The sequence below is a fragment of the Macaca mulatta genome, chromosome 13 (assembly GCF_049350105.2).
Source record: "Macaca mulatta isolate MMU2019108-1 chromosome 13, T2T-MMU8v2.0, whole genome shotgun sequence".
NCBI lineage: Eukaryota > Metazoa > Chordata > Mammalia > Primates > Cercopithecidae > Macaca > Macaca mulatta.
In genome coordinates this window covers 78,073,099-78,093,053 of record NC_133418.1, presented here as the reverse complement: position 1 = coordinate 78,093,053, position 19,955 = coordinate 78,073,099, and the positions used below count along the sequence as shown (strand labels likewise).

Below are 19,955 nucleotides of genomic sequence, written 5' to 3'. Positions count from 1 at the left end.
ACAGATCTTTGAGGTTAATTGAGTTGCGTGTAGAGGAAGGACTACCTGGGCTGGCTAGAGACAGAGCGTTGTTTATCCTCTTTAACATTTCCCGTGAAAGACTCTTCACAAATCTCTTTTGGTTGTTTGTTTACATTTTTAATCATTTTAAAGTTAATTTTTTCCTGAGAGTTTCTTTGTCTTTGGTCTTTAGAAGGATCAAAGAGTGGTCAGTCAGAATTCCTCTTTTTAAAGAAAGAGTCTCTGTATATGTAAAAACAACCATTTGATCACCTTCATTCTCCAGATGGCATAATTCCAGCTATATTATCTTAATATTCCTAAATTATAGTACCCTTAACTGTTGTTTTGCTGTACTTTTTCTTCCCAGTTTTTAAAGGGTGGAGGAAGTAGCCAGACACAGAGCACTTTGATTTTTTTTTTTTTTTTTTTTTTTGATGCTTGAAATCCTGGGATCAATATTATGAAGGATGCTCCAGAAGGGAGTGAGAGTGGAGAAAGGTAGACTCTTTAGGCATCTGATTCATCCATGCAAATGATGAAGACTGAACCTGTTAGGGGGCAGTGGAGATAGAGAGGAGGGATAGGCCTGATATGGCTGTGAAGTAGACTATAGACCCACATTCTTATTATTCACCACTCCCCAGAGTAAGTACAAAGACAGTGGTAACTCTAGGATATCTAGCATGTTTTCTCTCTTGCCATTTGAATCTTCTCCTTTGGAGTATAGCAATGTTCCATCAGGGCCAGGCGCGGTGGTTCACGCCTGTAATCCCAGCACTTTGGGAGGCCAAGGCGAGCGGATCACGAGTTCAGGAGATGGAGACCATCCTGGCTAACACGGTGAAACCCCGTCTCTACTAAAAATACAAAACTAGCTGGGCGTGGTGGCGGGCGCCTGTAGTCCCAGCTATTCGGGAGGCTGAGGCAGGAGAATGGCGTGAACCCGGGAGGCAGAGCTTGCAGTGAGCCGAGATCACGCCACTGCACTCCAGCCTGGGTGACAGAGCGAGATGCTGTCTCAAAAAAAAAAAAAAGAAAGAAAGAAATATCCCATCAGCCCGTCTCCTTTACATTTTTTTGTTGCATCTCTTTTAATTTTGGTTTCTACATGTTTGTTGTTAGTATGGCATATAGTTATGTAATTGATTTTTGTGTGTTGATCTTATATCCTGTGACCCTACTAAACTGCAAAATTTACTTTTCTTTCTTAAGATTCCTTAGGGTTTTCTGTGTAGACAATTGTGTCATCAGAAAATGGAGTTTTATTTTCTCTTCCAATTTGCATGACTTTATTCCTTTTTCTTGCCTTATTGAGCTGGCTGTTGCATGTCCTTTGATCTCTTGTTCTGGCCATCAGTGATTACACATCAAGGTTGCTAGACAGAATTGTTTCTTCTGCCTGGAACACTTTGCATAGGCTGGCGTTTTCCTTCAGCAAGGATTTTAATTACTGTTTCAAAGTCTTTAACGGCTTTTGATTTTTAATTTCTTCTTGAGTCAGTTTTGGCAATTTATGTTTTTCTAAAAATCTAGTCATTTCTTTTTACTTTTTAAATTTATTTGCTTAGTGGTCTTGGTCTCTTACTTTTTTTTTTTTTTTTGAGACAGGGTTTTGCTCTGTTGGCCAGGCTGGAGTGCAGTGGTACAGACACAACTCACTGCAGCCTTGACCTCCTGGGCTCAAGTGATCCTCCCACCTCAGCCTCCAGAGTAACTGGGACCACACGCACACACCACCACACCTGGCTAACTTTTGTATATAGAGGTAGGGTTTTGCCTTGTTGCCCAGGCTGGTCTCAAACTCCTGGGCTCAAGCGATCTGCCTGCCTTGGCCTCCCAAAGTGCTAAAAATTACAGGCATGAGCCACTGTGCCCAACTGGTCTTTTATCTTTTAAATCTTTATGTCTCCATGTGTTCCCTTTTTTATTCTTGCATAATGTGTCCATGTAGTCTGTGGCCCTGGACTGTTACACTTTTTAAGGTTTCTTTGGTCTTCTCTTGCTGTGGTCATTGTACTTACATGTAGTGCTCCTCTATTACCACATCCCCAGCCCTTCTAATTTGCAGTTTCTAAGTATGCACTTGGTATCTAGCAAATAAAGTTTGCTTAAATCGAAGGTGAATTTAGAGTAAATAGACATAGAGAAAGAGCTTTAAATATTCACATCTGAGAGCTTGAACTTTATCATCATGTTGACCACATGTGGTACTCAGCAAATGTTAAAATGAATATTTTAAAAATCTTTTCAGCTTCTCAGCTTTTGATAGGTTATGTTTAATTTTAGTTGTTAATAAACTAAAGATTTCTTGATTGTCCTACTTCTAAAAACTAAATTTGTATGTTACATGCTAATTGGTAAAACCAAAACTAAACTGTATTACTTGAAGTTTCTAGTTGATTTTGTTCAACATGCTTCTCTTTACATTTGTTTTCTTACATGATTAAAAGTTATCCTTATTTGCCTTTACTTCTCCTGATACCCTTCTCAAATATCCTTCTAAAGACTAATTTTAAGATGTTTACATTATTGTCTTTTCTCTTTTTTTTTTTTTTTTTGAGACATAGTCTCACTCTGTCACCCAGGCTGTTGTGCAGTGGTGCGATCTTGGCTCACTGCAGCCTCAGCCTCCCAGGTTCCAGCAATCTTCCCACCTCAGCCTCCTGAGTCGCTGGGACCACAGATGCGTGCCACCTGGCCTGGCTAATTTTAGAAAATTTTTTGTAGAAACAAGGTCTCTCTGTGTTGCTCAGGCTGATCTTAAACTCCTGGGCTCAAGTGATCCTCCTGCCTCGGCCTCCAAAAGTGTTGGGATTGTAAGCATGAGCCACTGTGTCTGGACAAATTTTCCTTTTTTTTATGGTGTCAGGGAAGGTAGATCCAAAAAGGGGTGCACATTGTCCTGATTGGTTTCTTTCTTTTTTTTTCTTTCTTGGATTCATTACAAGTTGTCAAATTATTTTCCATTAGTTTTTTTTTAGAGCTAAAAGTTGGCATAGGAGACAGTAGTATCTTTAAGTTTGTTAAAGATTAGTAAATGTATTCTAAACAGTTTTAGATAAAAAGTAAAAAAGTTGTTATTATCAAAACATTATTTTATTTTAGTCCTTAGAGTCTTTGTATTTCTTGTGATACTTGATTTAAACTGCTGGGGTTATAAAATGGTTATCTTCCCTAGAGAAGGAAGTGGTGCAGATTCCATTTGCTCACTTACCATTGGTAACTGAATATTATTTGTAAATTATTAGCAGGATCATAATGAGCTCACTGTTAGGTAGTTCCCCCAATCAGAGACTCTTTGCTGGATTAAGCTATCTACTAAATTCCTCAACTGAGAGTTGTTTTACTTTGTTGGATTTTTTGTTTATATTTAACTACCTTTTATGTTAAGGGAGATTTGTAGGAAGCATTGATGCCCTGTGCTGTAGTAAGCATGATCAGTAGAGGCAGTGCTGACAGTACTAGTCACATTTGGTTATAAAGCTGAGTAAAATGTTATTTACTTTACTAAGTTGGTTTGCTAACAGAAGTAGTCTCCCTGGAGGTGGGATATCAATGCAGAACTGACTCAGCAATAATCTTTCCCTAAGCATAAAATAGCCTTACTTTTTGCTACTGTCACTAACATGAATTAACATGCTTTGGATTGGTTGTATATCAGAAGCTATCATTTTTGAGGCCCTATTATATGTGCTTAGTTGTTCTTACCTTATGTCATGTTATCCTGGAAAGGCCAAGACTTAGGTCTCTTACACAGCTAGCGAGAGCTTGAATTTGATTTTAGGTCCTGCTAAATCTAAGGCTTATGTTATTTGTGTTATACCAGTCTGCCAGCAATGCTGGCCAAATAAGAAACATTTCAATGAATGGTATATTTGTTAGTATATTATATAAGATATATTATATAAGAACATGAAGCATAACTTATTAGGATTTTAGGCTTCTCTAGTGTATGGTATCTATAGAGCAAAATTTAAATTGTGGTAGTGTTTTATAGACTAAAAAGGAATCAGAAGCCCCTCCAAATGAATAAGGACTGTGTTCCTGGACCTTACCCAGTACTGCAGAGATTAGCTATCATTAGTTTTTGTGGATGAGCTGTAGAGTCAGTGAAGAAACATTTCAATGAATGGTATATTTGTTAGTATATTATATAAGATATATTATATAAGAAAATCTCCATAGCGTTTCTTAGGCTATGATGTGAAAGTTGGAGTCATGGATAGAACTTTCACTGTGGCAGATACTGTACATAGGAAAATGACATTTGTGGCATGATCCAGAAGAACTGAAAGAAGTGTTTTTTAAAAGAGAGAAAAGCTGAAGATGCTAGATAATGTTTAAAAGAGAGAAAAGCTGAAGATGCTAGATGCTGGTAACATTTTTAAAACCTCTCTGTCTTTTGAGGGTCTCCTACGAGCCAAGCATTTTATGTATATTATTTCTATCGTCACATCCAAACCATAAGGTAGATGTTATCCTCATTGTACCAAGGGGCAAATTTAGGTTCAGAAATACGAAGAAAGACATTCAAGGTTCTAGCATTCTTAAACGGTAATACTGGAATTCATCCTTTCTGCTCCTGCCTCCCAAGTGTTTGATTATTTCATTGTCTGTCCGCTTTTCATTCTGGTGCCCTAAGCAAAGCATAGGCAGTATCTTACAAGAGATTTGGGCTTAAGAATAGGATTTCTGCTAGGCCTGGTGCGTCCTCCTACATGATACTAGAAGTTAGAATTGTGTGGATGGATAAAACTTAGGAACTGGAAATGTAAAATTAAATACTTTTTTTTTTTTTAATTAGAGAAAGAAATAGCCCTAAAATTGTCTTTTTTGGAGAGTAGGATTGTAGGGACTATATAACACATGACTCTTAATTTGGTTCTGTGTCTTCTTTTTAAAAATGGACCACTATATTAATGTACAGAGAAAAATATAAGAACTTATTAAACTCCATCCCTTGAAATTAGGCATATGATTACAAAATACATTCTTAACTGATCATATAAGTAGTATTCAGAGAAGCAGTAGAATTTATTAATATAGAACCATTTGTTACAATAGTACCAGAACATTTCTGAGTGGTATACAGGCCTACACAAAGGGTTGTGGGTTTAATAGTTGATAGGCATATAGAGTAGAGATACCAAAACATTGTTGGTAGGCCCATGAATATACTTGAGATTCTTTTGGTCAGAGTATTGTTTCATTACAATTAAAATGGAATAAGCTAGAAATTTTCTTTTGAGTCTGCATGTGCTACCTCTGTCAAATTTTCATGTTGGAGTGATGCTGAGTTTGTATAATAATTTGAGATATATTCCATCTTTTTATGCTCTCCAATAATTCAAAATATGGAAATGATGTATTCTCTGAAGTTTTAAACAACTTAATGACACTATAGTACTTGGACTTAGAAGAATTAATATACAATTTTAAAATTGACTAACGAGGAGAGAAGCTGAATAGACTAAATAATAATAGAAGAAATTGAAGTCCAAGTTGTTATTAATCTCTCAGATGTATAGGTTTCTACATCTATAAAATTGAGATAATTATTACTCGTAGGGTTGTTGGGAGAAGTAAAATGCTTATGTCAGAGTCTGGTACATTGTTAGCCCCCAATAATGTAAATTGTCATCACAGCCATTACTATCATCATTATTACTCTCTTTTTTCAAGATTCAGCTTTTTTCCAGAGTTTTATTTCTTTGATTACTTACTTCAAAGACTCTTAGATTTACTGTTAAAAAATGTAATTGCCAGAGGTTTATCTCTTTTGCTAGCCTGATTCCATCTCTGACATAGTTTACTTAAAAACAAAATACACTTTATAAGAAATAAAAAGGAATGTAGACACAGACATGGAAGAGTTTTTTTTTTTATTGTTATTGTAAGAGAAGATTATGTACAGGTTTTGCATAAAAGAGAAAATGTGGAAAGATACTCACCAAAATATTAACAGTGATTATCTCTAGGTGGTGGGACTTAAAATGAGGGTTAGATTTTTAAAAGTATTTCTGGAGTATTTTAGTTATTCTGTGTGTGTACTATTTTTCTAAGAAAGTTTTCTATTTTATCACTTTATGCCCTACTGATCATCCATTTACTTTATGCACTTAAGATCATCTTCTTAGAGTACTGATCTTCAAACTGTTCCATAGAATGACTGTTAGATTTGGTAAACATAATCTTAAATGTTTTATGTAGTACATCAGGGGTTGGCAGACTATGGCGAATGGGCAAAATCTAGCCCACCACTTGTTTTTGTACAGCCCACCATGAACTAAGAATGGATTTTACATTTTTAAATGGTTAATGAAAATCAGAAGAATAATATTTTGTGACAAGGGAAAAATTATATGAAATTTAAGTTTCACTGACCATAAGTAAAGTTATATTGACATGCAGCTATGCTTATTCACTTGCATGTCGCCTATGGCTGCATTCAGGCCACAGTGGCAGAGTTCAGTAGTTGCCATAGAGACTGTGTGGCCCGATGTGGAGAAATAGGAACACTTTTACACTGTTGGTGGGATTGTAAACTAGTTCAACCATTATGGAAAACAGTATGGCAATTCCTCAAAGATCTAGAACTAGATGTACCATATGACCCAGCCATCCCATTACTGGGTATATACCCAAAGGATTATAAATCATGCTGCTATAAAGACACATGCACACGTATGTTTATTGCGGCACTATTCACAATAGCAAAGACTTGGAATCAACCCAAATGTCCATAAGTGACAGACTGGATTAAGAAAATGTGGCACATATACACCATGGAATACTATGCAGCCATAAAAAAGGGTGAGTTTGTGTCCTTTGTAGGGACATGGATGCAGCTGGAAACCATCATTCTTAGCAAACTATCACAAGAACAGAAAACCAAACACCGCATGTTCTCACTCATAGGTGGGAACTGAACAATGAGATCACTTGGACTCGGGAAGGGGAACATCACACACCAGGGCCTATCATGGGGAGGGGGGAGGGGGGAGGGATTGCATTGGAAGTTATGCCTGATGTAAATGACAAGTTGATGGGTGCTGACGAGTTGATGGGTACAGCACAGCAACATGGCACAAGTATACATATGTAACAAACCTGCACGTTATGCACATGTACCCTAGAACTTAAAGTATAATAATAATAATAAATTAAAAAAAAAAAAAAAAACATTTACTGTCTGGCCCTTTAGAGAAAATGTTTGCTGAGCCCTGCACCACATTAGAGAAACCTATGTAGTTCAGTGTTTTGTTGTTGTTGTTGTTGTTTAATCTATGTTTTTTTTCAGCAAGTGGGCATTACCACCTGAGCTCTACCTCCTTGTCCAATCAGCGGCAGCATTAGATGCTCATAGGATTCATCCCTGTTGTGAGCTGCGCACAGGGGATCTAGGTTGCATGTTCCTTATGAGAATCTTAACTAATGCCTGATGATACGAGGTGGAACAGTTTCATCCTGAAACCTTCTTCCATGAAACCAGTCCCTGGTGCCAAAAAGGTTGGGGACTGCTGTTTTAGAAGCCTCTGAGTGCCTCTTCTAATTCTCTACCCTTCCCCGTAATAGGCAACCATTATCCTAACTTTGCTGACATCCCCTTGCTTTTGTATCTTTATTATATATGTATGTATACCTAAACAATATATTTGCGGATTTGCTTGTTTAAAAGGTAAATTGTTTCATAATGGATATATTCATCTCTTATAATTTCTTCCTCTAAGCATTATGTTTTGAGTGTTACATTTTATATTGATGCAGGTAGCTGTAGTTGATCATTTCTGCTACCTAGTGCTCCATTATATGAATGTATACTAATGGACTAATTAGCATTTACTTACATATCTCCATGACAGTCACAACAGCAACATTTTAAAAATTCAATTTGTTGACTCTCTTCAAACCCCTACCTGACAAAACTGTTTTATTTCATGTTTTCTCTCTCTGAAACAGCATCTCTATTCATCTATTTGCCTAAGCTAGACTCCTAGTGTCATTTGCGACATCAGTCTCTCCTCATTTCTCATTTTCAATTGATCTTCAATCCTATAGATTTGACATCTGAACATCTCATAGCCATCTCTACTGTCACCATCCTAGTCGGGTGCTTACTTGGACTCCTGCGGTAGTCTTCAGTGCCATATCAGCATCCACCCTTGCTCTCTTATCACGGATTATGAGGCCTACCTCTCCGACTTCATCTTGACACACTTCCCCTCACTCACTGGGTTGTGTTAACTTCAGCCATTGTTCATGCCATGCTCATTCCTGCTTCAGGGCCTTTGCAAATGCTGTTCCCTCTGCCTATAGAACATTGTCCTGATTCTTCTTATCCTTCAGGATAAAATTTTGAAATATCACCTCCTCAGAAAAGTCTTCCTTGCTCCCCAACCCTGAAACTAGGTCACGTTTCCCTGTTATCTTTAGGACTTTGTTACTTGCTACTCAATCCTGGTACTACTACTATAAATTTTAATTATGATTCTTGAAGAAGGCCTCTTATCTGATTCAGTCAGAACTAGTTGTCTATAAAGTCTAATAAAGCAATAAATCATAGAAGGGATACATACCTTAGTTTATTCTAATTTTAAGAATATAATTATGTTCATTTGCCAGTCTTTTGATTAAGGAGCTGTTATTGGAAAGGGGTTTGATCCAGACCCCAAGAGAGGGTTCTTGGACCTTGCACAAGAAAGAATTCAGGGTGAGTCAATATAGAAAAGAGAAAGCAAGTTTATTAAGAAAGCAAAGGAATAAAATAATGGTTACTCCATAGGCAGAGCAGCAGCATGGGCTGCTTGACTGAGTATACTTATGGTATTTCTTGATTATATGCTAAACAGGGGTGGGTTATTCATGAGTTTTCCAGGAACGGGGTGGGCAATTCCTGGAACTGAGGGTTCCTCCCCTTTTTAGACCATGTAAGGTAACTTCCCCGACATTGCCCTGGCATTTATAAACTGTCATGGTGCTGGTGGGAATGTCTTTTAACATGCTAATGCATTATAATTAATGTATAATGAGCAGTGAGGACAACCAGAGGTTACTTCGGTTGTCATCTTGTTTTGGTGGGTTTTAGCTGGTTTCCTTACCACAATCGTGTTTTATCAAGGGGCTTTGTGACCTGTATCTTGTGCCAGCCTCCTGTCTTATCCTGTGACTTAGAATGCCTAACCTCCTAGGAATGCAGCCCAGTAGGTCTCAGCCTCATGTTACCCAGGCCCTATTCAAGATGGGGTTGCTCCAGTTCAAACACCTCTGAAGGAGCCAAGGCCTTTTCTTTCAGAGTAGGTCTACTTGTTGTAGATCCATATTATCTGTGTTGGGGAAGCCATGCCCATAATGTATCATGTAAGATTCCAGTTTGGGTTTTTTAAGTAGAACAAGAATTTAGGCTCTTCAGATGAATTCTTAGTTTAGAATCCTTATAGATCTTTGCAATATTTTTTCCATTTCTTTGAACTATTTTCTTGGCCTATACCTAATTCAGCAGCGTAAGTATTTCACTTTTATTGAGTATTTCAGAGTCATTTAACTTTATAAAACTCCCCACTCTTCCATACTTCATTACGTTACTTGACATTTAATTAAATCACACAGTTACAGTAATATAAATGGTATGAACAGATTTGGAACCAAACACAACTAAAAGTGTAACTCACTGCTAGGAACCAGAAGTGTCTGGGTATGCTAGATTAGAGGGCTCGACCTTTTTTTTTGAGTGTACATGGTCTACTGCATTAACATATTATGTACACTGTAATAGTGTAACTCTGAGGTTGAATTATATGTTTATGTTTTACCCACAAAGTAGCAATTTTATATAGTTCAACCTAATATTAAATAACAGTATAAAGGATAAATGGCCATTCAATTAGATAATAATTGATCATGTCACAATATGATGTGTAAATAACAATCAAAAATAAATCATGTTTAAAAAGCCAGGTGATTCTTAGATTCTTTTAAGAAGCTATAGCTATGACAGCCACACATTCCTGAAATTCTGGGTCAGTTTTACTGTCAAATGTATTCTCTTTTTCTAAAAATTATCGAAATGCCACCAAAATATCAATCAGAACTTGTCTCCTAAACTGCCTCTTGTGCCTGAATTTGATACAGAAATACTTTTAATCAGTCTACCTGTCCCAATTTTTGTTACTGTAACTGAAGGACTTTCTAATGGAAAGGTGTTATGGCTAAGAAGTCTAGATAGACTGAAGAAGAGGAAGGATTTGAGTTGTCACATTCTTCCTCTTTATGGCATTCAACGTTAAGAATATAACTGTTATGTTATAACTGTATATTTTAAGAATATAACTGTTATGTAAGTTTAATAGTTCTCTCTCACTGTATTCTTAAAGCACATTAAACTTAATTTATTTCTCATAAAGCATGGGTTAAGTCCCATTGAAATAAACTCCTGGGAACTATTTCAATTATTTTGTTTTGTGTAAATTTTATAATAGATGCTACTTGGCATTAAGAAGGGCCATTGACTGTACTATTTCATTTTTATATATGTAAATTTAGTGATGGAATTTGACCTAATTTTCCATAATTCTAATTTGTAGCTTATCCAGTTAAATATAATTTTTCAACAAAAGCTATTTAACTTCCAAAAGCATTATAAAATCAGTTTTAAATTATTATTCTTTGGGGGAAAGAATAACTTTTTAGAAATTTGCTTTGGATAGTTTTCAAATAGCTAAGCATGTATAGAAATCTAAGAGATTGTAATGGATGATAAACTTTTATTCTAGAATCAGTGCAATTGAAATTTTACACTCTTTTTAGCCCTGTATAATTTTATATAAAACCATAAAGTAATAGAGTTGTAATTTAGATTTCAAAGGGTTTCAGCTCTGTCCTAAACACATTTCTAAAAATTTAACAAAACAAACAAAAGAGCTTTGAATCTGACATTGTTAATACCAAGATAGTTGAAATGCCTTCCTGATTGTTATGTCGACTAGTCTATGAATTACTGTCAGTATTTTTTCCTTCCTGGTATTAAAACTGCCCACATCACATTTCACATGTCAAGAAAAATCAACTGTCTTTCTCCATGGAGTGAGATACAATCTGATAACATGCTCCAGAATAAGAATACAGAAATAACTAAATTTCATGCTCTGTGAAACTGAACCGGAGGGTTCAGTGTTAGAAACTGCCTTTTGTGCCTTGGCAAGTGCAGATGTTCTCTGCGTATCATACTAATTCATACAACTTATAAAGAGCTATATAAAGAGATGAGTGGTTTTAGGTTAGGTCACTTTTTAAAAGTTATTTTTTGGGTATAATTTGCTTGTCAGAGAAGTATCTTTAGATAGCTACAAAATTTATAAACACAGAGAAGAGAGTTAAATTCTTGAACTTCTTGAATACGGCTCTTCTAGTGTCTAGAGTGATGTGGTTTATCTCAAATAGGTAGAGTAGGGTCAGTAAACTTTTTCTGAAAGGGGCTAAATAGAAAATATTTTAGGCTTTGCAGACTACATGTGGTCTCTGTCAAATGTTCTTTGTGTGTGTATGTTTTTTTAATCCCTTTAAAAATGTAAAAATTTTTCTGAGCTGGGATCCTTTCAAAAACAGGCCAGGGGCCAGATTTGGCCTTCAGACTTTGGTTTGCCGGCCCTTGCTGTACATCAGTAATGTTCAATACAAATGTAACCTGAGTCACATGTTAATTTTAAATTTTCTAGTAGTCACATGGTGGGTGGTGGTGCTATTTTTTGTTAAGAGTCTTGTGGTGGTATTTGACCTTCAAACTACAAATATGTGAATTAGGTAAAAATAAAAACTAACTTTAAAATAAATGAGAAGAAACCAGGATAGAAAGGGGCTAGGATATTGGAAGAGAACATCTACAAAGACAATGGAGTCACCAAGAATATGGCAGGAATTCGGCTGTATTAACAGGACTATGGGCAAGGAACTGAAATCTTAATTTAAGAAGAAGAATAAATGATAACAAGGCACGTGAAGTTCAAATGGCATAAACCTCATAAAAAGGCTTACGAGAAAGATTTTTGCAAGACAGAGGAGGCCGTGTTCTAAAATAGACTTTGCTGAGATTTAACAGTTCTGTCTAATACATTTTATTATAATAGATGCCAACTACCGTGCAAACTTCATATGTGCCTGACAGTGTGCTTTTAATAAAGAATTAAATCATCTGAAAGTACATTTTATGATATCATGGATATTAATTTTCTATGTTGTGTTTCCATTAGTCAAGAGCCCTTTCTGTGAGAAACTAATGGGAAGACCTACAGTTCATTCTAAGAAAGTTTATTATCTGTTATTCTCTTATTCATAGTCAACTTCTTGAAAATATAAGAGTTTATGACAAAAATAACTAGTCAAAGTTCAAGATCAGCCAAAGTTTTCTGCTATCATAATGTGACAAAACCAATTGAATTTTAAGTTTAGGTTTTTCCATTTCTTCTAATGTTGATTTGTAGTTACTGAACTAGACAGTGTGCCTGTTGATATTGTAGTCTTAAAAGAATTTATTTGTAAAGTGTCATACACTGCTTTAGTTTTTTTTTTCTTTTTTTTTTTGAGACAGAGTCTCGCTCTGTCACCCAAGCTGGACTGCAGTGGCGCAATCTTGGCTCAATGCAAACTCTGCTTCCCAGGTTCATGCCATTCTCCTGCCTCAGCCTCCCGAGTAGCTGGGACTACAGGTGCCCACCACCACGCCCGGCTAATGTTTTGTATTTTTAGTAGAGACAGAGTTTCACCGTGTTAGCCAGGATGGTCTCGATCTCCTGACCTCATGATCCACCTGCCTCGGCCTCCCAATGTGCTGGGATTACAGGTGTGAGCCATCATGCCCAGCCTAGATTTTTTTTAAGGAACAAGAAGATGCCAAATTGTATGTTTTTGGTTTTTGTTTTTGTGATTACTATAGTAGTATAGCCTTTCTTTCTATTACTCTATTATAATTTCCAAACTCTTCCAGGATTAAGAATTGGAAAGCTTAAGACACCTTTCCTGGCCGGGCATGGTGGCTCACACCTGTAATTCCAGCACTTTGGAAGGCCAAGGCCAGTGGATCACCTGAGGTCAGGAGTTCAAGACCAGCCTGACCAACATGGTGAAATCCCATCTCTACTAAAAATACAAAAATTAGCCAGGAGTGGTGGTGCATGCCTGTAATCCCAGCTACTCGGGAGGCCGAGGCAGGAGAATCATTTGAATCTGGGAGATGGAGGTTGCAGTGAGCCGAGATCTCACCATTGCACTCCAGCCTGGACAACAGAGCAAGACGACTTCTCAAAAAAAAAAAAAAAAGAAAAAAAAAAAAGACACCTTTCCTAAACATTACATTATTTTTCTTTCTTTTCTACTCAAACTGCTTCTTCAAAATCATGGATAAATTTGATGCATTACAGGGTGGGAGGGAAGATACGGGTTTTTCACAAGTGATGAACCTGTAAACCTTAGAATTGCAAGGAACTGGTTAAGTGAAATTGGGAAGACTGCTACTAATGAAAGGTTTTTGAACTAATTTTAATGTGTTACAAAATGTGGTCCTGGTTATAACTTTTGAAAAGTTGAATACAAATGTGTTTCAACAATATGGAACATATTTTGCCTTTGTAATATTCAAGTTAAGGAGACAGGTTGAAGCACGGCAAAAAGAAACCAGAGTTTAAGAGTGTTTATTTCCTTTCACCTAAGTTCAGAATATTCTGCCTGAAAGGAAATGGGAAGTAAGGACTGGCTTGAACAAGGTCAGTGCCTAAAAGGCCCGGTGGCCTTCCTGCTGCCCAATAGAACACACACCTCATCACTTCAGCAGGGCAGTGTAGATGAACTCTTGGCCAGTATCACTGAAATTCCGAATGGAAAGGGACGTGGGCACTGCCTTAGCTACCTTCACATGCTACTCTGATTAATTTATTTTTCTCTTTTTCCTGTTTTGTCTTTAGATTTTATAATCAATGGATAAAGTGGGGAAAATGTGGAATAACTTCAAATACAGGTGTCAGAATCTCTTCGGTCATGAGGGAGGAAGCCGTAGTGAAAATGTGGACATGAACTCCAACAGATGTTTGTCTGTCAGAGAGAAAAACATCAGCATAGGAGACTCAACTCCTCAGCAACAAAGCAGTCCCTTAAGAGAAAATGTTGCCTTACAACTGGGATTAAGCCCTTCAAAGAATTCTTCAAGGAGAAATCAAAATTGTGCCACAGAAATCCCTCAAATTGTTGAAATAAGCATCGAAAAGGATAATGATTCTTGTGTTACCCCAGGAACAAGACTTGCACGAAGAGATTCCTACTCTCGACATGCTCCATGGGGTGGGAAGAAAAAACATTCCTGTTCTACAAAGACCCAGAGTTCATTGGATGCTGATAAGAAGTTTGGTAGAACTCGAAGTGGACTTCAAAGGAGAGAGAGGCGCTACGGCGTAAGTTCTGTACACGACATGGACAGTGTTTCCAGCAGAACTGTAGGAAGTCGCTCTCTGAGACAGAGGTTGCAGGATACTGTGGGCTTGTGTTTTCCCATGAGAACTTACAGCAAGCAGTCAAAGCCTCTCTTTTCCAATAAAAGAAAAATCCATCTGTCTGAATTAATGCTTGAGAAATGCCCATTTCCTGCTGGCTCAGATTTAGCCCAAAAATGGCATTTGATTAAACAGCATACAGCTCCTGTGAGCCCACATTCAACATTTTTTGATACATTTGATCCATCTTTGGTTTCTACAGAAGATGAAGAAGATAGGCTTAGAGAGAGAAGGCGGCTTAGTATTGAAGAAGGGGTTGATCCCCCTCCCAATGCACAAATACATACATTTGAAGCTACTGCACAGGTTAATCCATTATATAAACTGGGACCAAAGTTAGCTCCTGGAATGACTGAAATAAGTGGGGACAGTTCTGCAATTCCACAAGCTAATTGTGACTCGGAAGAGGATACAACCACCCTGTGTTTGCAGTCACGGAGGCAGAAGCAGCGTCAGATATCTGGAGACAGCCATACCCATGTTAGCAGACAGGGAGCTTGGAAAGTCCACACACAGATTGATTACATACACTGCCTCGTGCCTGATTTGCTTCAAATTACAGGGAATCCCTGTTACTGGGGAGTGATGGACCGTTATGAAGCAGAAGCCCTTCTCGAAGGGAAACCTGAAGGCACGTTTTTGCTCAGGGACTCTGCGCAAGAGGACTACCTCTTCTCTGTGAGCTTCCGCCGCTACAACAGATCCCTGCATGCCCGAATTGAGCAGTGGAATCACAACTTTAGTTTCGATGCCCATGACCCCTGTGTATTTCACTCCTCCACTGTAACAGGACTTTTAGAACATTATAAAGATCCCAGTTCGTGCATGTTTTTTGAACCATTGCTTACTATATCACTAAATAGGACTTTTCCTTTTAGCCTGCAGTATATCTGTCGCGCGGTAATCTGCAGGTGCACTACGTATGATGGAATTGATGGGCTCCCTCTACCCTCAATGTTACAGGATTTTTTAAAAGAGTATCATTATAAACAAAAAGTTAGAGTTCGCTGGTTAGAACGAGAACCAGTCAAGGCAAAGTAAACTTTCCGGTCCCCAAAGGGTGTTAACTAGGTCCGCTTTCATGTGCATCAGACAGTACACCTATAGCAAGCACACGTAGCAGTGTTAGGCTTTTTCATACAGTATGTAAGCTTAGTGTTAGTATCTGTCAGATGCGACCTGCTGTTACTTATTCAGATAAACATGGTGCCTATTGGAACACCAGAGGATAGAGCTACAGGTGTTAAGTAAGACTACAAAAACATTTTGCCGATTTCGCTAACAGTTTGGTTTTTAATGGCTGTAGTATTTGAGTGAGGCAACTCTGGGGCATTTGTTATGAAGAATTCTATTTCTTACTGAAGAACAAATTATTAATATTGGATGAGTATTTCAACAGTGTGACTAATGTTTGAAATTATTTTTTCTAAGAGTTTTTCTATAACCTTCCAAAAATAGTGATGTTTGTAGTTACTATAAATCAAGCTTTGGAAGTCCAAAAAGAATAAAAGACTGCCTTCCTTTTAGAAAAAAATGCAATTTTCTGGCCACAAGGGCATAGTGCAGTTCACTTACGTGTTGATGTAGTTTATAATCAGACGCCTTTTCTCTTCTGCAAAAGGTACTGTTAAGTAAACCAGATTTTCTAAATAGTCATTCTTAAAATTTCAGACTTACAAAGCTAGTAGTAGAATTTTATTGAAAGGCCCTAGGTATTAATTTTTTAAATGAGTGCTTTAACTTAGGCGTTTGGAATAGCTGCTGCAATGTAGTCTTGCGTGTGATTTCTTTTTTTTAAGTTGATGTGCAGTCTAATTGTTGTTTCCTAAAAGTTGGATCTGTTCCTATGCCCAGGATGATTTTGTGAACCATGAAGTACATGACACTAGAAGATGCCCAAACAAGTCAGATAATAGTAACTACAATGGTTGCTGATGTTGAGATATTGTTGAACTGTAATTAATAATTTGGATGGCAGAATTTGTCTCTTTTTTGTAAACTCTCATAGCTGAATTGCTTAAGTATAATTTATAGAATTTCAGTGCAGTTAATTCTTAATGGAAAATCTGAAACCTAAATTGCAGATTTAAAAGGTACTGTACAACCATTATATCTGTAAATAACTTTACTTAGCACCTTTTTGTCACTTAGAATAATATGTACTACTACTTGAGTGAGCTCTTTTGGAAGTTATATCAAGTTCTAGTGTTTGCTTCTTAGTAACTGAACTGAATTTACAGTTCTGTCCTAGACATTTTGCACTACAGTAGCCGAATCCATTCTTGTGTCTTCTTGTTAATGTGCTCTGTACCACTGGTGAGTGCTCCATAGTTTTCTTACCTGCTGCTACAGAATGTTATTTTACATCCCTATGGCTATTGCCAAGGCTACAAAAAAGAAGAGCTATATTTGTATGCAACACTAACCCTTTGACTGCTAATGTATGTTTCTGCTTGCTGTGCCTTGTTATGGCTGCTTTTTTTGTGCTAATAAAGTATGTTTGGTGTTCTCCTTGTATATCTGCTGTTTTATACATTTGCAACAATTTCTCTTGTAAATGGAATGGTTTGGGGTTTTTAAATAAGCATTAACTAACAACCTTTTCATAGTTAATGCAGACTTACTGTACAGTCTAATATTGACTTATCAAAATAAGCTAACTCTAAATTTAATGCTCTACATCTTATCAGTCATAATTATATATACTGTGGAGCAGTATAGTTACTGCAAATTACTGTACAGTTTAGGTTATAACAGAAAACTGACAGAGAAGTAATAAATCTTTTGATTTCTCTGCTTATAAGTGAAAGATTGAAACTATCCAATGACATATTATAGTAAATGAGTATCTGTAACCTCCCACTGCATCAGAAGCAGGTTAAATGAAGTCTTGTGAATTTGTAATACATCAGTACCATTTATTGGTTTGGGGACCATCTTAATTAAAAATAAATGCCCAAAATGTAGAACTTTAACCAAAGACTTGTCCATTTTAAAGCAAAATGGGGATTGAAGGGACTTAGAATTTCTGTTGTTTCTAATTAAAGTCCCTGAAGATCATATACCAAAGTGTTTGAGAACTTCATCCAAACCTACTTTAAAGCATTATGTGCAATTAAGTTGTTATGACATAATTATATCGCATAATTGTTGGGTCTGTTTTCTTGAGCTTATAATGTACCTGGAAAATAAACCTCTTGAGAAACAAAAAGTTCATACTGATTATTGGAAAAGGACTATATATGTGAGCAAGATTGTGTTTTAGAGAGGAAACTTGAAACTCCAAGAAAGCACTTGATGTTTTTATATGCTTGTAGCAAATTGATGTTCTAACTGTAGTTTTATAGAAAGTATTAATGCTTTTATGTATTTCAAAACTTTCATATGTTAAATGGAAATTGTTTTAAATGTGTTTGAGTTTATGTAAGCATGTATACACTGTGCTAAAAGTCACTTATGTTTCAGTTTGTGTATAATAATATGCAATTTTTGGTTTAAATTTTTTTCTTAAAATATTAGTGGCTTACATTTTCAAAAACAAAAATCACCAGCATGAACTTGCACCTAAGTCTATATTCACTGTGTCCTTTTCTGAATCCCATTGTAGCCTGTCAACTAAATTTGAGTGTGTTATGGTCTTTTTAAAGTGCATTTAAATACAAACCAGGAATTTCTTTAGAAGTTGAGATACATCTTTATAGTTGAAATAATTAACCCAAGAAAAGGTTGCTTTGATTTGTACCCATTCTTACTCATTCTCTTCATTCTCTTCCACACACACACACACACACACACACACACACCCACCCCTCTCCCTTCGCCTATATGTGTGTGTATGTATGCACATATATACATTTATGTTGTTAATATTACTTTAGATGGCATTGCCACCTGATACAAAAACATTTAGAGATCTTATCCTATAGATACTACCTGAAGAGTATTCTTGTACTATTCAAATTTTATTATCTGCACTAAAAGTTTAGTCTTGCTACTTTAGCCTTGTTTATAATACAGTCACCTTACAAAGAGAAAGCGTTCATCTGTATTTTCTTTTCTGGCTAAACACAGTACAAAATATTGGAAGCAAAACAGCTTGGATTAAATAGTTACTAAGAATTATCATTAAATTTATGTTTCTTAGACAAAACTTGGGCCCAAATAATCATTATAATCATTCTCCACACACCAATCTGTTTTTAGCTCTCATGTTTACATAAGGTTTGTAATGGCCGGAACCATAAGAACTGATACTTGAATTTTAAGCTTTTTGGAATTTGGAATTTGACAAAATCCAAAGCTTAAGATTTTTTTTATTTCACATTTTGATCTGGTTGCTATTTATGTTTATTTCAAATCTTTCTTTTCTCTCAGCATTAAGCACTAATTTGGTAAGTTTTACTGAGACTGGTCTTAGATCTCTTATTTTTATAGCAAATACTGCTTTTTAGTCAAGCCAAAGAGCCTGTGATTGAATCAGGACCCTCCTTTTTTTTTTCTTTTTTTTTTTTTTTTTGGTAACAAGAGTCTCACTCTTGTCACCCAGGCTGGAGTGCAGTGGCCCGATCTTGGCTTACTGCAACCTGTGCCTTCTAGGTTCAAGTGATTCTCCTGCCTCAGCCTACTGAGCAGCTGGGATTACAGGTGCCCACCACCACGGCCGGCTAATTTTTGTATTTTTAGTAGTGACGGGGTTTCACCATGTTGACCAGACTGGTCTTGAACTCCTGACCTCAGGGGATCTGCCCACCTCAGCCTCCCAAAGTGCTGGGATTACAGGCGTGAGCCACCGCGCCTGGCCATAGGACCCTCCTAAGAAGGATACAGAACCAGGTCCGCCTTTGACAGTGTTAACATAAAGCAAATAGCACTGATTTGTTTGCTTACCTGTACCCCAGCACATACAGTTTTACTTAGATGAAATTAGATAGAAATGTATACCAAGGGCTGACTTGAGGGTAAGAAAGTTCCAAAGAGGGCATGCTGCTTGGCCCATGTGCATAAAAGCTACATATATTTGAGGCTCTGGTTTTGTTGTATAATTTTGCAACAGCTGATCCAGAACATAGACTTTTAAAATAGTATATTCTAAAGAGGTTTGGGGTGGAAATTTTGTGGGAGGTAGCTGGTTATTTGTTGGGGATGGGAGGAGAGGTTGCTATTGCAAAGTGTAGATGAGTTGGAGCAATTGTTTTGTTTTCATGCCCTGGACGCTTGATTGAACATTAAGACTCTCTTCAGCCATGCAGTCAACAAATATTTATTGAAGACCCATGTGCCACTCACTATTTTAAGTATTGGGTGTACATTGGGGTACAAGACAAAGCTTTACTGCCTTCCGGAGTTTATTGAATTATAGTAGATAAGACAGCAATGAAATGGTAATTTCCGAAGCTATGAGTAAAATGAGGCAGAATATGG

General features: G+C 36.9%; 1 protein-coding gene across 4 annotated transcripts in view; it reads left to right on the top strand.

Annotated features, from left to right (window-relative positions):
- SOCS5 (suppressor of cytokine signaling 5) overlaps positions 1–18,563 on the top strand; it is a 64,420-nt gene extending 45,857 nt beyond the window's left edge. For 3 of the 4 annotated variants that reach the window (XM_028831620.2, XM_028831618.2, XM_028831619.2), the window contains one exon: positions 13,953–18,563. In XM_028831620.2, coding sequence (XP_028687453.1) covers positions 13,965–15,575 — 1,611 coding nt within the window. In that variant the 5' untranslated portion in view covers positions 13,953–13,964 and the 3' untranslated portion in view covers positions 15,576–18,563. The remainder of the gene's footprint in view (positions 1–13,952) is intronic. The other variant, NM_001266928.1, reaches the window with a different exon arrangement.
- The last annotated feature ends 1,392 nt before the right edge of the window (positions 18,564–19,955 follow it).